Genomic DNA, 17842 nt, shown 5'->3' with positions numbered 1-17842 from the left:
CCATCAGCAGTGTATCAAAAATGATCACGCTCCTGGTTAATTCCTTCACCCACTGCTTTTCCAAAACCACTACACAATTCCAGCATAGTAAAGTAAGGTGAATGATATGCTACTATATCTTAATGTCACCCTCCTACCATGTATATCCTGGATAGACTCTGTAAAGAACATGCTAACAGCAGTTAAAAGCATACCAGGAAAAGGGAAACTCCACAAAAAAATAAAGGTTCTATAAGGCCTTTCTATTGAGGAAAATGGGATCAGGAGAAAGTATCCTGGTTCCTTTCCACCATCTGCTTTTCTCCCCAAAGCAATCGAGAGGAAAGAAAGCAACTCTGGGCATTTTCAGGAAATGAACGCTTTTTCCTTTGGTCAGATGTCCCCCTTCTCTGGAGGCACTTCTACTTCCCAATCCTCTTTCTTCTGAAAGCTCACCTGCATGTAGCCCAAATACCATGCAAGCACTAAAAGAAAATTACGAATGCTTTAGCAAGTAGATATGTAAAAAATATATACCATACAGACGGGTCTCTTTCTCAATGTAGTTACATGAATGAAAAACAAGTAACTCTTTGGATACACTTACTTTCAAACATAGTCAGAAAACTCTCCGAAGCAAGCATAACACTCAATACCTTGGTCAACCGCCAAAAGATATTTGGATCATCTTTTACCCTTTTGCCTATTCCCCCTTATTAGAGTTGGCCCCACTAATTTGGCTGAACAGCACAGGTGAACATCCTAGCTTTACTGAAATTAGTGGCAGAACTCCCACTTCGTTCATTCCAGACAGGTTTTGTTCACTTGTTCTTCCCTTCCTCAGCAAAAAGATTCTTTTTCAGAGCATGTTTCTCCCACAGTTTTAAAAGAGATCCTACAAAATCTGCCTTTTGCTAGATTGACACTCTCCTCCCCCCCCAGTTTCCTTCTTGCCCAAATGGGAGAGTATTGTCCCTTATGTTACACTGCAACACAATACAGAGACTGATACACCTCAAACACCTCAAAAATTTTTTATTAAAGAAGCATATAACAATATGGAAAACGGTCTTAGGATTTTACTGTTGATACATTTTACATTGTTAGGAAAACACTTTACATGCATGCAGTTTCCCAGAGAAAGGTCCCAAGTTCTTTATTTGCAAGATCCCATCTTTGCTCACATTTATTCCTATCAAGGAATTGTAATTAACATCACTGATTCTTGGGAGTTGAGATTCAAATGAGTGGCATTTCTCTTCAAAGTAGCTACATACGAAAAAACCCGTATGTTAGCATAGCTTGCCATAATGATGTGTATGTCTGTGCATTACATCTAGAATTGTTCAGTCATTGGCAATGGACTATTACATATTTGGTCTTGACTTTACAAAATAAAATTGTACCTTGGTTCCAAGTAGTCCACTGCTTTTGACGTGAAGGGTAAATAATTTAAAAGATACCCTACAAATATCTCTCAGTGCAAAAATCCATAGAAGTTGGGTTTTTTTAATTACAAAAAAGTTCCATAAAAAAGTAAACATTTTTCACCTAAAAAATCCCCTTGCACTCCATCATGAATAAAAATCCCCTTGCACTCCATTATGAAAAAGAATAGCATTCCAACACCATAAATACATTTTTTAACATACCAACATGACTGTAGCCCTTTAAGAGCCTTAGAGATGTATCTTACTTTAAGAACTTGTCCAAGAAAAACCTGGGACCCCTTACACATTACATATTTCATACCACACTTCAAAGAAGAACGTTAAATATCTTGTGACTAGAGTATTGTTTATTTCATAATCTAAACAAACACTGGAATACAGTCTATGTTTTTCTACTTTCCTGCAGACTCTACAATGAGCTTTTTTTTATATATATATAATTAAAACATTCTGCATACACACAGAACATGCATGCTCTCTAACACCAGTAATGAAGTTAAGAAGTGTGTCAGAATTTCCATCATCTTCCTGTTGCTTGCATTACGAAAAATAATTTTTTTTTTTTACTGTAGTTACGGCAGTGTGGCTAAGAGTATGAAGACTAGAGCACAGTTTTACTCCCTGCACAGAAAATGTTCACCATGAGCATGCTGATGGTGATAAATATTACATATCTATTAAATGAAAAGCTTACTTTTATCCCCTTTTTCATTTTCCCTTTGTTTTTTTTTTAAAGACTAAGTGGCTACATGTAAATGCAGTGAAGCAGGTATAAGCTTAATTAATCAGAGCTGATTCCAACTGGCACCAGGATGCAGCATAATCTGGCAAAGTCTAGTTAGCGTAGTCTAAACAAGGCTTTCCAAGGGCTACCTATGAACTCCATTGCAAGGCATCTGCTTTCTACTTTTTGAAAGTAGAAATCAAAGAGCTTATAGCAAGGCCTGTTCTGCCTACAAGGCGGATCTTGTAGGAGGGGAGGGCTTCCTTGAAAAAAAAAAAAAAGTAAAAGGCACTGTAGTCCATTAGTGTTTAAGAAAACCTTGTGAGTTTGTTACCTTCCCTTGGCCCCCGCACCCAGCCCTCTCCGTAGGCAGCGCTGCCGCCCGCCCGCCCGCCCGCCCGCAAGGTGGTCCGCGGCGACGGGCTCGCTGTGGTCTTACACCACGGAGTGATCGTTGCTGTGCACGCCAGCCAGGATGGTGTGGTTGAGGGAGGAGGCGGAGCGGTCAGAGCCTTCGGTGGGGCCGTTGGCGCTCTCGCTGCGCTGGCAGCACAGGATTTGCTTGAAGGTAGCACTCATCTCCTTGTCCCGGTAGGAGTAGATGATGGGATTCATGGCAGAGTTGAATTCAGCCAGGAGCAGGAAGAATTTTTCATAGGCAAGGACGTTACACTGGGGACAGCAAACATCAAGGAGCAGCAAGACTAAWCCTGGGGTCCAGCAGATGATAAAAGCACCTAGAAAGAGACAGAGAAAACAAAACAAGACAAAGTCCACAAACATAGTAATACACTGTCACTCACAAAAACACACTAAAAACCATCCAACTRGAAGCAGCAAAGTTTTATGTTCTTTTACAAAGTATCTTTCCCACACTATTTCTTCACTGACCTGATGAGACGGCTGCCTTTTAAAAATCCATAAATGGTTATGGGCAGCACATCAAAAGAAAAAGACATTCTCCTCCCACATTCACTACTTGCAAAGTTCCCTGCTTGGCAAATGAATTTGCATTTGAAGTTGGTAATGAGGAACACTTTTTCCCTTCAGCTAGAGACCTCTGACAAATCAATTTCTTGATCAGGAGAAGCAATTCTGCAACTTACTTCTCAAACTAATAAAAACAAAGAAAATCTTTTTGTTAGTGCTGTGACAGAAACACCAGCAATAGAAAAAAAGTGATGCAGGCAGCAGTTCTCAAGAAAAAGAAAGCCTGGGTCCTGTTAATCCATTTCAGTCCCATTATGTAATGGAAAGTCCTAAACACACATCCTTCTTGCACTGAAATGTCGTCCTTCAACAGATCTATTTCTTTTCTGAGAGCTCTATTCAATAGAAACTCRGAGGCCCCTCAGACTTCAATAGCGTAAATGCCACAGAGTCTTAGTCTGATTAAAATGCTTTCCCCTCCTTYCTCTACTTTACAAAACTCTGAGGGGATAAAGCTGGAAAGAAAAACCTGTGTTTAATGTGGAGATGAAATCAGAGGTGCCTCATTTTATTAGGACTGCTGAGTTAAAAGAAGATGCTCACTTCTTGCAAGGTTAAAGAGGTTTTAAATACAAGCATCACAGAGAAAACTCTTACACAYGAATTATGGTAGAAGGAGCATGGTGCTCCTGAGATTTTCCAGACTGACATGCTCGGCCGATGTAAAAATCAAGGTCTTATCATTAGCTGTGAGGCTTAGTGCAGGCAGCAGCACTAAGAGCCTCCCAGTACTATCCAGTTAAATCTCTTTCAAACAGGTTGTGGTATCACTGTGGCATGTGTTGAAATATTACCTCCCCTCCCCTTTTATTTTCTTGCAGCAAAGTGCTCTGCAAGTTTAATTTATGATATTCAGTCAGTTCAATGTGCAACCTCTTAGTTGTGCCTGCCAATAGGCAGCCAGCAATTTCCAACTTGGGCATTAACAGCACTGTGGACTCCTTTCCATTAGAATACCCAAATCACATTGCATAGGCCGCCCCCAGAGTCACATCTGAATGGCTGAGCAAACACCAGGGGTGTGCTGTGCTACAAACTGGTTTGCCTACGGACACACCCTGCATACAAATGCTGCAGGGAAAGCTGTGGTTCTCCCTCTCTTTTTTAATTGAGTGAGTAAACAAGAGGCTGGACACTGACAAAGAGTCCTTTGATCATCTGAAGGATCACTCTCCCAAGTTCACACATAGTCTCTCTCATCTGGCCTTTGCCAGTCCATAAAGACTGAGCACCCAAGTCTACGAAGGCAGAAGCTAACAAAACTGAAAGGGTGGCAGAACTGCAGAGCTCACAAACCACCCTTCCCAGAAGCATGCTGCAGCACCAAACCGCAGCATCCTTAGAGGGGAGATGTGGCCTGTAAGGAAGCCAGAGCTAGACCACATGCATTTGCCTCTTTATCCTTGCACTAGAGATGCCATGACAGGTTTTTCCAATGCAAAGTCCAGCAGCTTGCTCTCTTTGGCAGTAGTGGACCAGACTCTGCACAGGAGAGAGTCCAAAGAGGTATCAATAGGTGCTTCAAAACCTGCAAGACATCAAAGGTAACTGAGATAGACAATCAAAAATCAGTACAGCCATCCACACTTTTCATATCACCAACTAAGCAACCATATGTAGACTTCCCATACACCAAAAAATGTTGCTAGACTGAGCTTGTTTGCCACTAACTGTGTCACAGTGCCATTTGATGTATATCACTTTGCTGATGAACTAAGCTTATAAAGGGAAAGAAGCTGAGAGGCAAATTGCCAGCTGCTAGTACAAAGCATTTATTTGGCCAAATGACTTGTTTTAGAGGCTGGAAGTAAATTTACAAAATAGGGCTGAAATTCTCCCACACTGAGGTGCCATCAAACTTGTGAATCCACTTCATAGTTTTTGTCTGCTGCTCTTTCATATTTCAATGGTCCTAGAAAGGAGTACCTGAAACCCAGGCCAAGAACTATAGTCTTTTGTCCCTTACTGTACCTGTTCCCACAGAAGTAGAAAATTGCATCTCTTCTTTGCAGAATTGCCTAAATTAATTCCAAAACTGTCCTCCACACTGAATGCGTCTGCTGAACTGGTTTCTGCAGAAACCAAGAGAATGTTTTAAATTCAATCACTCATCTGCAGAAACTATGTACTGTGTTCAACCTCCTAACTACTGAGGCAAGGGAGGACTTTGTCCCAGTTTTTCTGTATATTTTCTTCATTAAAGGTGGCCTCTGGAAAATAACATCAGAGATGGGAACACTACAAGTCAGGGGATCCGCAGTTAAGCACAGAAGATGATGTCAGTATCCTCACCTGGCCTGTAGCAGAAGAGTCCAATGTGGGAACAGTGAAGCTGACAGTAAAGCTCTCCTAGGGTTAGTAAGAGTTGCAATTGGGAGCTTCCAAATTCCAAACATTTTCTTTGTTTTATTTCAAGTCTTTTGCTGAGAAACTAAGTAAGTCAAACAGAAAGTTCCACTGCTATCATTTTTCAATATGTTAGCAGCAGCAACAACACTAACTGATACAATGAGGCAGAAAGGTATTTTCCACTGAAAAATCCCTTGAGTTTCTGGTAAGAAGCAACATGCACTGAACACCATTGTCATAAGGAGTTTCTGAGCCTCAGTAAGAACTTCAGTATTTCAGGTAGGTCCAATAAACTGTAAGATGAGCCTCGATGCACTGTGATCAAGAAAGACAGGACTGCAACAGTCCTGCAATCAACAACATGATCTGTGCAGCTGATTCCACACTGAAAAAAATGTTAAGGATCAGTTTCCCACCTGGCTCCAACAGCAGATGGAAGTCATCACTCTGCCACTTGTTACCCTGCTGCTGTGCCAGCCCCTGGAGCAGGGTGAACGATGCACCAGCGATAAGGATGTTGGGAGAAGAAGAAACGTGTGCCACCCTGCTCCAGACCTGCGGAGACAACGGCGGCTTCCTACTGTCAGGCTCTGGAGCCATGAGACCGCGGTGTCTTTCCCACATGCCTGTTTGTTCCATGCAGCAGCGGTGGCAGCATATGAACACACAACATCCAGCACTGACCCTTGTGCAAACCGGGCTAATTTCAAGCTTCTGAACAGGCAGCTCATTATCACTGGGAAGCAAAGCTATTGAAGACAGCCCCATTCAGTCTGGTGGGTTTTGTTTCTCTTTAGCCCCTAGGATTTTCCTAGCAAAACTTTTCACCATGCAAATGACTCCTGTGGCTTATTAGATCGAGAGCTTGTAAATGGTGACACAAACAATGCTTTAGGTTTTCTCATTTGTTATTTAACTTTCAATGCCCTGAAAAATACTGGAAAACATCACTCATGGTAAGGGCTTGTTTGAATTAGGAACAATGCTAGGAACTTAAAAATGTCAAACTGCTCTTACTTCAGATTTAGGAAATAAAATTTGTATAAACCYGGAGTTCTTTCTCTAGAACGAAAATAAGCCTGAGATTCATTTTTTCTACCTCTAGCTTGGAGTATTTGTCAAGGTAAAGTGATACTAAGCTAAATGCGAGGTTAAATTCTTCCCTTTTCTGRAATCTCTTGTGCATTGATTTTGCCAAGGATCAAGATCTAAAAATATCACATCTAATGAAACAATGAGATCCAAAAGTTTCTTGTTGCCATATACTGAAAAGCCTTAAGAATACATGAAATTCTTCATGTATTCTCTGCTTAGGATCTACAGAAAGCAGCCCAAGGTACATCACGAGCAGCTTCCAGACACATCTGTTAACATTTTGTAAATTCACTGAAATCCATGTTGTAACGAATATATGGAACAAATCTATTGCATTTAAGGCATCAGATCTCATTTTCTATATGGATATATTATCATCATGCACTGGAAGAAGGATAGCCCAATTATGTGTGAGCGAAGTTACAGATAGTATATCCTTGGGAGGGTAAAAAGCACTGTTGCCTGTACAGACAGCACCCTGGAAGTAAGACCTCCAGTCCCAGCAGTCCTTAGAGTTGCTGGCACCAGGAGAGATACAAGGCTGGCATGACTGTTTATCTGCAGCATGAGGAGCATCGCCAACATCTGTCCCATCTGGCCTGGGAAGAGGAGGCTTGGTAAGGATGAAATGCTTGTCAGGCCAAGGGGTGAACAGCTTGCTATGAAATGGGAAAGCTTGGGGGAACCATAGCAGATGTCACTGAATCTCTTAAAGTATTTAAGGATACAAGAGGGGAAGCATTCATGTAGAATGAGAAGCACATTTTACAGCAGGAAATCTGAGTAACAACGAAATAGTCATGACATTGATTTCTCATCTTCTGGACCCTGCCACGTGATACCTCTCATCCAGGGCTGAAATTCCAACTCCTTGTGCATACTCTGTCCTGTTACATGGTAAAAGCCCACTGAGGTCTTTCCAATAACCACAACATAATTACAGCTTGTCTGTCATGAACTCCCATCCGATTCATCAGTCTGGTCTGTATTTGCGTGCTTGGAAACTCCTGAGTGAGTGTGGCATGGCCTCACAGAAGGATCTGATTGCAAGAGAGTAAAAACTGTAATGGGCAATAGATGTATGAAACCAAGCATGATAAATCACAGAAAAATGAGTGACTTTAGAAACAGAAGAGAAAACATCTCCAAAAAAAAAACAGCAACAGAAAAGAAACAATCTACAAAAGAATAAACACTGACAAACTAGTCACTCATTACTAGCTCTTTGGTTCTCTCAGGAATGTTTGTAAAATCAACAAGACAAACTACAGACAGCACGGAAAGATAAAGTAGGAGAAAAGCATATGGAGAAACAGTCTCCTAAAACACAGCAATGTTAATTTAAGACTTCACTTGAATGTCAGATCATCTCTGTGCTACTGCAGCCAACCAAGCCTGCTGGTTTGGTTTATCATCAAGAACTAGCTGTTCAGAATGGCTTTTTTTTTTCTACCAGTGCAGATCGTCTTAAGTTGGCCTGCATTTATACAAACTTTGTAAGAGCCAAAGAAAGACTCTCTCTTCTAAGCAGCCGACATAACTGGAGGATCCAACATGTTTAGTAGAAAAAAGGTTGAAGAGTGGGGGAAAACATTTTCAGTTTTTGTTACGGAGCTTTGCTTTACTTTCTGAAAAGCCAAAAGGCAGATGCTGCACAGATCAAAAACCAAACTGGATAAGTGAATTTCAGGTTATTGTCATTCTATATGCACAGCAAGAGCATTTGGTCCATTTTTGTTCTAAGGCTGTGGATTAGATCTTTCTATTGTTGTTACAGATGAAAATAGAGCCTTGTTTTAGCTGGAAACCAATCAACTCTGATATATTTTTGTATTAGTGTTCATTCTGAGGAGGATGTTAGAAGTTCACAAACAACATACTTCCTGAAGGGCTGCTGGCACTCAGCCCTTCCCAGGGATCGCTGCAGGCCAGCCCTCGTGGTGGCCCTGCCCTTCCCAGCCAGGGTGGCACAGAGGAGCAGCATGAGGTGTGCTGAGGAGAAGGCCATCTCTTCTCCTCAGCACCAGCAGCACCATGTCCACTGCTGGCACTTGGTATCCAACAACTCCCTGCGAGCTGTGGTGTCTCTGCACTGCTCCTGCTGTGGGTAAAGGGTCAGGGACACAATCCAGCCTACATGCTCACCCTGTATGATCTTCAACCAGATGCCAAGGACCCACATGTGGTCATTTCTTACTTATCAGACCGAATGACTACTCTTAAAAATTCACAGGTTAGCAGACAAAGCATTTCCAATATGCCACTTTTTTTCCCCCTCCTTTTTGCTTTGGATAGCATAAGATTACATTTATTCCATGAACATTTATTTTCCTCTAACTCACAATGGCAAAATAAAAGAAGCACTACAGATCCTGCCAAGTCACACACCACTGTTATTCTACTACTTCTAGCTGTCCGACCTCCCATGCTTCCCTTACAGCCTGTCAAACCCCTGAACAAACTGGGAGGGGAGTATCAAGTGCTTCTCAGAAATAAAAAGTCCAACTGAACTGGAAAGCAATGAGACAAAGCTAGGAGTAGTAAAAGAGAAGACCAAAGACGAGAAGCAGTGAGTGAGGGAGGTTATTCTAAGGCTCYGGTAAGATGTGATTCTTGTGAACACATCTCTGTTCTGCAGGACCCCTTTTTCTCTGGCTTTACCATACAGTGTCCCCTTGTGTGCTTTCTTCCAYCTACCTTGAATGCTGATACTAACTTTTCCATTTTAGCAAGGCCTCAGACTCACCCTGCAGATTTCTTATACGGAGGAATCCGTAAGAAGGAAAAAAATATGGAGAGAGTCCATTTCAGGGAGCGAGAGGAGAGGTGAGGGGAAAAAAAGATCTAGTTTATGTTTGCAATTTTCTTAAAATTACAGAGACATTGCAAGGCACTACCACAACCCAGACAAAAAAAACCTACTCCAGGTGAAATGCACAGACATTTATTCCCACTCCCCGTATTAGGCAGAAAAAGAATGAGGAGGCCTACAGTATGCCAAGACAACAACAAAAGTGAGGGGTATCCATATGCTAGATCCTTCAAACCATGGCAATTGTTCCTTTAGGCTTCAGTTTCTTCTCTCAGCTGTTATGCGTTTTTTCCCTACTGCTGTGCCCACCTTTCCCCCTCCACCTGTTGCCTTCTCCAAATCCTCTCCTGATTTCAGCATGGTACTTCAGATGGGCAGCTACATTGCCTCTTCTACTTGTCAAGGAAAWTTGAGAATGAAAAGCTGTCAGACCAGGGAAAGGTGTTTTGCAGCACCTTTTGTAGGCTAGAAACAGTGCCAGTGGGAGACAATCTTCAGATGAGCAGAGCAGAGCAGGCTCCATTTGCTGGTGGATGAGAGAGAAAGCTGAAAGACAGTGCGACTAAAATCCCCAAGGAAAGAAATATGACAGAAAATAAAGACTGCTGCATGAAAACTAGCTGCAGGCAAGTGGTAACCTGCCTGCTACACAGCATCTGCCATCACGTGTAGGTGTRTCGGAAACTCTTCCTCTGACAAGCTACCTGAGCTGCACTGCTGATTAAAAAAAGGKAAAAGAATTAAAAGATCCAAGAAACAAAGCTCCCTAGTTCTACTTAAAAAAAAATGGCCGAAGAGGGGTTACAGAAATGCCTGTCTTTCTCCACATCCCAGTACAATCATATCCTCACCAGGGAAAGCCACTTGCTATGCTAGCTGAGGAATAAGCTCACCAGCTGCAACACAACTGCACTTTTTCATGCCCTAGCCATCTGTAAGCTGCATCAATAAGCCTCCTTATAGCAGTGCATACTGTCTTGTTCATAGCACRAATGGAGATAAGTACCACATGAAATAGTGCTTATTTATAGCTAAGTATTGTTTTCTTCTGATATGGTATTAGAGAATGAAATTTAAAATGAATGCTAAATTTTCATATATGTAAAGTAACTGTGGACATAGTTTATTACTCTGTAAACGTCCACAGCTTAGAAGTAATTCTTCTAATTCTTGTCTGACATAATTTTTCCCATTTTTTCCCCAAATTGCTACAGTATAGCTCATAATTCTCAGTGGATGAAAACACAGTTGTTGCCATGCTATTACAGTCTCTCTCTGCTGGAAACAGTCAATTTTTGAGTCAGGTTGCCTTCCACCCATGGGATTTTTTATGTGAAAATATCAAATGTGATTACCACAAACAGTCCAATTTAACTAAAATAAAATAAGYCCCTGTTAAATTACCCAAATTCTATAGAACTTGAGCGACCAGATGGAGAGATTTGACTCTCCATCTACTGAYTCCAAAATGTCTGGGGAGGATGACACTGGAAGATAGTACTTGCAAAGTATCTCAGGCTGGAGAGAAAGCACTATGCAGATATGTCAGCAAGGAGAGCCGTTTTTAAGGGTRGGTTAAAGAAGCTTTGTTCAGCAGTCTCTGCTACCAAAAATCCTTTAATATTTGAAATTTTTTTAAGGGGACAATTCCCCCAGATGAATTTTGAATGTGAGAGAGATTTGCAGCATGTTCCTTTTGCAGTGCTTTGTGTTTCTGATTCAGRGCAAGACTGGCTGAGAAACTTAGCTGAAACTGCCCCTTTGTGTTTCAAGTGAAATATTTCCATGATGGGAATGTGTGCGAAGGTCAGGGGAATACCTCCAGCAGTGCAAAATGGTAACTGGAAAAAAAAGTAAAGTTAGTGAAAATCTACCCATATTCMTRAAATAGTGCCCTATATCTACTTAACCATAAGATGATTTGAATAACAGAACCAAAGTAGAGAAGAGAAAATACACAACTGGAGGGCATATAAAAGAAAGGACTATTAAAGTGCAGTATATCCAGTACAAGGAGCCTGGTGGTATGAGCCTGTTGTTCACAACAGTATCCTCCCCCATCCATGTTCTACTCTTACAARCAACTCCAAGTGTGTAATTATAGAAAAAATCCTGAGCTCTCCATGGACAGRAGCAGATCACCAACACCATTTCTAAGTATCTAAATTTCACACAGAAGTTGCTAGGTTTGCCATATTCTTCARTCTGTTTTGCTGATGGCTTGCAAAGGGATTTTTCAATAAATTATCTATTCTCTCATTTCCTATCTCCTCCACAGTTAGGCGCACACCTGCACTACAATCTCCTCCYGAACTCTCCTTCAGGACTCTGAGTTGCTGAATTTGGTCAGACTTGACACCAAATAATGACTGGATCATATATAAACACAAAAATAATTTCTTKCTCCACAGGCAGTCCCAGGAGAAATACAGTGTGTACCTGCTTCAAACATCTGTCTTCATCTTTGAACTGCTGCACACAGAATTTATTCAGAGTTTAAAGTATGGCTATCTGCGTCAACAAATCATCCCAYCTCTGAGGAACCTGGCTATTTCCCTCCTGAAACATCTGTGCAKTTTAAAACATGGTAATGACTTAACAAGAAAACTTCCTAGGGGTTCTGCTTTTGCTCTAGCTAGGCTGGGAGCAGCACCCCTTGCCTGTAAAGAGTGAAGTTTAAGCATGTATCAACTTCACTTCAGTCTGGATCTTAATGCTTAGTATTTCATCTGTGATTGTTCATCCCTTTTATCATCATCTTCTTCCTTTAAAAACAAAACAAAACAAAAYCCAACTAATGAAACAAAATCTGTTCCTAAATCCACACACAGTGGATTGACCACAGTTTGACCACAATGTATACAGACTGTTTTGATACATGGTTGACCTTTGCTCTCCCTGTTCTCTTCCAATGATCACATCATCACAGTCTGGACAATTTATTATTAAAATACTTACACTTTTTTTTTTTTTTAATTCCTCAATGAAACCTTCAGGTGGAACCTCTAATTTTAAAGCAGGCACATGTTCTCACATTGGAAACAACGTTCCCCACGTGTAGGAACCCCATGTGTATACCTGCCCTGCTCAGAAAGGGCTTTCTGCAGAGCAGCCTCCATAGGGCTTGGCACCCACTTCCTGCAGCCATCTTCACCATCAACATGCACTGCAGACACAGTCCGTGAGTTGAGTCCTTGAGGGCATAGCAAAAAGCTACCACAGYGCACTGCTACTTTACATGGGGATGGAAACACAGCTGAAAATGATGCACAGCAAAATTTCACAAGCTGCCCACAATAACTATTAGCCAACATGTGTATTAGTGCCTCTGTGTGCATGACAGTGGTCTCTGAGCATGCCACAGGAAACTCTGCATCTACCACCATCACCACGCTTCCCCATTTTTCACAGTGGATGACTTTTTAATCTTCTCTTCCTATTTTTGGAGCAAAGGTTCCCTTTACCTCCCACAGACTGCCAGGCTGGCTTGTATAGCACAGTGTTCATGGGAGGATCTCTTCAGTTTATAAGCCTAAACCAAAAGGTACGAGGTTTCTCTCTGTGGGACTAAAAAATGGTAGGCTGAATAGTCAGCGGAGCCCTTAAACAAGTCATTGCTGAGAAGGAAAGGGAAAGGAATGATAGCTCTCTCTTTGCACAGTTTATGGTACACCTTTCCCAAGAAATTGTTATCAAGCAATGCYGAAGACAGGATATTTTGATACTCAGCCTCCCGGCTTTCCTTCCAAAGGTCTAATCTACTGAGAATCTTMCCACTGGGATCCCAGGGTAGCTTCYCCACAGGGTGTTTACACTGCCTGTGAATGTTTTAAATATCATGCAAGTCTCCAAGCCTTACAGCCTTTATAGTTTTCTTCAGCACTTGGACCCTCTGAAGCTTGAAACTTCWATAGTTACAAAAGCCTTGCAAATACTGAAAACAAAGCAAAACAAACTGAAAAAAAAACCCAAAATGTAGGTAGAAGCAAGTCATTAGAACTTCATGGGTATGGGTTAAAGTTTAGCCTAGGTTAATACTTGTTGGTGTCATGCTCTGCCTGCTTTTAGTAGTCCTGTGAAAAGAGTTTCTTGGTCTCTGGTCAGTTGATCCAGCCACCACCAAATATTTCTTTGACTAACATCTCTAAAAGAGAAATCAAGTACTAAYGCAAATGAAGACTTCAGGATGGCTTTTCAACTGAACTGTGCAAACCAATGTTGTTTGACTATCCCTCATTTCATATACATGTCTTTTTTTGTTTTAAAGAACAACCTGCAAGGATGGAATGTGAAATCTGCTGCTTTTGCTAAAATAAATGTTTGAGCCTAAGTCAGTTTATCCATATCCATTTAAAATTCTCAAATCAAAAAGTTGTTAAGGAAAAATGGAAATCATCACCAATGTAATGACTGGATGAGAAAGACAGTGTTTTGTTTTTGTTTTTGTTTTTGTTTTTTTTTCCCTCCCTTCACAAGAAGGAAGTAAGCCATTTATCTATGAAAAGCATTTTGGACAAAAACAGGAAGTCATTAAATGTCAATGGTCAGGATTCCAACTGATCTCTAAATTCATAAAGATATGTGAAGCTAATCTCTCAATAAAAATCTGGCAGTTGCCAAAGCAATTTGAACATTTACCGCCGTATAAAGACAATCAACAGGCCCCATGACATTTCACTGCTGCCAAAAACCTCACACAGAGAAGATATTTTGGTGCCTTCAACTTCCAAGGGTTCTACAACCTTTACACTCCATTATGGAACCAAATGCTCACACTGTCTTGGATTAGTAGTGATACCTTGGCTGGACTAGGAGCATAAAAATTCTGCTGGTRAGAGGCTCCTGCAGTGACTGAAGCTCCTGGCACTAGTGTCATGGGCTCATGGTGACCAAACACCTACTCGCATGTTATGCTGAATAAAGAAAAGCAAGTAACAGAAGTCTAGGGAAAATTAGAAATGAGAAACTATCTTTCWGTCTCTACCTGGCACCCTAGCTGAGTCACCTGGTCCAAACTCAGCCTGCTCTTTATGGGCACTCATTGCTTATGGAACAACTTAGTGTGCTGGGTGGGAAACAGACCTGTCCCAGGAAGGTGAAAAGACTCTGTCCCAAATGCCTGCTAAGCATCTTAGGTGACCAGCTGGCTGCCCAGGATGTTTTCCCATCCCTGAACAAGCACAGAAAGGGCTGCTTCTCAGGAAGTGGTGGCCCTTGTGAAAATCTGGACTCTCAGGCTGGACATCCACAAATGGAGGCAACCAAAGAGCAGCAGGGAGGACTGAAGCTCTCATGCATCAGAAGTGAGAAACCCTTCATTTACATCGTAGGTCTTTTTATTGAGTTGTCAGGCTCCACACGGGACACTTCAAAAGTCATATCACTGTTGTGAAATTTTGCAGCATGACTGCCCGGTCCTGTAGGAGTGAGCTACCCTGGACCTCTCAGGGTAGCCATGCAAACATGTTTATGCAAACGTGAAGGCTCACCACAAGAGGTCATCTCAGGCACCGAATGGGACAGCTGGCACGCTGCAGGCAGCGGCTCATAAACCAGACTCTGTTTCTGTCTGTGTCTGCAAGGTATATTTAACATTTAAATCTGGGTGTTTCAACTCTTCTGTAGTACCTGCAGTTTTTCATCACAGAAAAATCTTTCATGTTGAGGCTGAAACAAAATCTGTGTTCTCCGCTTTTCCTTTGGAAATCTCAAACCCTGCTGCATATTCTGGTACTTTCCCAGGGACAGTCACAATGCCATATTTAAACAATGCAGTTTGTTTAGCAAATTTCAAACACTTTGTACAAGAGAGCGTTTAATTGTATTTTCTTTTGTTGTTAAGATATTAAGCATTACTGGTATTATGTTTGGATGGGCTCCAGTTGCAACACAAGTTTCCAAATGAAGCATGAAGGGATGCTGTTGAATACGTAAGGGTCTGCCTTCATTCTTACATAAGATGAAACCAACAATATTAAAATAAATAACTATTAGACACTATCTACTTCCTTAATATGAATAAAATTTTTCTCCTATGTTAGTACCAGGCTGTGAATAGGAGAAAGTGTTAAGACAGGCAGAGATACTTGAAATGACTGCATTATAGTCCAACTCTAGCTCAACTACAAGAAACTCAACTGCAAAAAACCTATGTTTGTTTTCCTTTATATAGTTATAATAGAATTTTATATGATTACAGCTAGCTAGCTAAGGTGTGGTAGACGTCTTCAGGGGCAATTGTATTAAGCCCATTTATACTAAACACAGTTTTTAGAAGCAGATTCCACTGTTACAGCCGTGTTCCTCTGGAAAAACACTGAACACAAGCTTCAGGGTGAAACGGATAATAGGAACACAGCTTTCTTGGCTAAGGGGATTTCACTCCGGAATAAATCTTCCTAGAAGTCAGCTGGTCTTCTGGATGTGTTAGTGTAGCTTCCTTTTCAAAAAGATCTATTAGGCYCACTTTGAAAGCTAACAAGCAAACAAGAACCCTTAAAGCAAAAGCAGTCTTGAATACAATGTAACTGAGCAACTGCAGCATAATCAGTCGCCTGTAAATCCACCACCCAAGCCGTTCTTGCACTGGAGAGAGGGGAGTGTCAAGGCTGTAAGGACCTATCACCAGAGATGCCTACACAGAGCAATGATAAAACAGAGGGAGGATAAAGCTTTATGACAGTAGATAGACATGAAATTGCATTTCACAAGAGACCCAGTAAGAGAAGAACTACGCATATTTTGCTTGTGATAAGTACCTATAGCTTATCAGAAAGGTAAATTCCAGACTTTAGCACACTTCATTCTAAGTGTGTTCATTCAAGATTGCCTAGATGAGGCTGATAACAAGGGAAGAAAATGTAACTTTTGGCCTGTACTTCTACACTGAAGATAAGGCATAATTTACCATGATGCAACTAGGTCTCAGTTCTCATAGATACCTCAGATTTCCCTTGGAACAACTGATTTTCACTGTCTGGACAAGATYCCATTGTACTGTAACTAATGTCTTAGGTGGCAGGGAGAATTAAAGATTAATCTTGTCCAAACTTCAATGAAGCCAGTCTCTGGATTCATTAAAAATATTACCACACAAAGAGTATTACAACAGTGTAGTGGTGGACTTCTAGAAACAAAATGCAACATTCTTTCATTGTACAGTAGGTATTTTTCCCCTTTCAGAGAGGTGTTCACTGTCCAATAGCATATAATTTTAGTGTGGCAGCAGCAGTATTTCCCATACTTAAATGGGAAATGCAATGAATAAGTTTGGAAACGTTTCATTGTTGGTGGTAAATATCTGAATTCCAGTGGCAGCTCCTCTGTAATTTCCTTTGTGTGTGGCATCACGGAATCTACATCAAATGAAAGTCTTGAGGCAAATACAGAATTGTTACATTGATGATATTTAGCCTYTTTTTTCAAATCATAGCTTTAAAAATCACACTGCCAAACCATGTATTATACTGAAAACAAGCTGCATCTGCTAGTCCTTTCTCCCATTGGTACTTACCTGTTGAAAATCCTGGGAAGATAGCTACTTGCAAGGGGGGTTATGTTTTGCATAGCTTTGTTTTATGTCATTGGACCATCTCAAGTAGACAAAAATCAAAGCAAGGAAAAAATTCAGAATGTGTTAGTTACCACCTATCACTACCAGTAAGGGAACCCCAATTCCATCCATTTACATGGCTAACTATTAAAACTGCTTCTGGGTTAAATGCAGAATGAGCCCACCGAATATAACCAAGTTTTTCCACATTTATGCATATATCAGAGATGTGAGTTTGACTCCCACATTCTAGCTATTTTTTGTGAACAGAGCCTGCCCTACCTTTGTGGTATACTCTCCCATCCTAAATTTAATCCCAGGAAGCTAAGCACAGTACCTGAAAGTGCCCAGGAATAGTGCTCGTCTTTCAGCTCTGTGTTAGTACCACATTCTGCGTCACTGTGGCTTAAAGATTTTTAAATAAATAGCCTTTGAAACCACAAAAAAGAGCACTATCATACTATTTTGAAGGTTGCTTAATCTTCATGTTTCTAAGGATGTAACTTCTTCAACCTCTGGCTACTTTGCTCTAGTGTCTCCTCAAAAGACATTGGATTCTGATTATGATAAAGAAGAATTTAAAAAGAGCTAAATCTTCTTTTTCAGTATGTTCACTCCTACCAAAACTGTATAGCACTAGGATACTTAAGTACTACAAACAGTAAAACCAGGTTAATTTCCAGCCACCTTCATCTCCTTAAAGCACGTTCATGAGAAGTGGCAAATAAAGATCTTTTAAATCGAGTCCCTATCTACCAGGCAAGGAAGAAAGAAGTGTTAACATCACTGCTTTCTCTGTGGCATGTCTTGACTATAACACAGCTTTGTTCTGGGTGTTCTGCTGCAGTTCCCACTGAACTCTTGGCCTCTTTAACGAGACTGCCGAAGTT

The 17842-nt window shown here is 41.1% G+C and overlaps 1 protein-coding gene across 3 annotated transcripts in view; it reads right to left on the bottom strand.

Moving 5' to 3' along the window:
• Positions 1-997: 997 nt before the first annotated feature.
• The window catches only part of LPAR1 (lysophosphatidic acid receptor 1), a 55741-nt gene continuing 38896 nt past the window's right edge, over positions 998-17842 (bottom strand). For 2 of the 3 annotated variants that reach the window (XM_085307864.1, XM_085307867.1), the window contains exons 3-4: positions 2594-2891; positions 998-2417 (exon numbers count right to left, since the gene is read on the bottom strand). In XM_085307864.1, coding sequence (XP_085163990.1) covers positions 2384-2417; positions 2594-2891 — 332 coding nt within the window. In that variant the 3' untranslated portion in view covers positions 998-2383. Of the gene's footprint in view, positions 2892-17842 lie in introns of all 3 variants that reach the window. The other variant, XM_085307865.1, reaches the window with a different exon arrangement.

This window comes from Rhea americana, unplaced genomic scaffold (assembly GCF_003343005.1).
Source record: "Rhea americana isolate MKP2758 unplaced genomic scaffold, rheAme1 scaffold_267, whole genome shotgun sequence".
Lineage (NCBI taxonomy): Eukaryota > Metazoa > Chordata > Aves > Rheiformes > Rheidae > Rhea > Rhea americana.
Note: the sequence above shows the minus strand (reverse complement) of the source record. Positions and strands in the feature narration are given on the sequence as shown.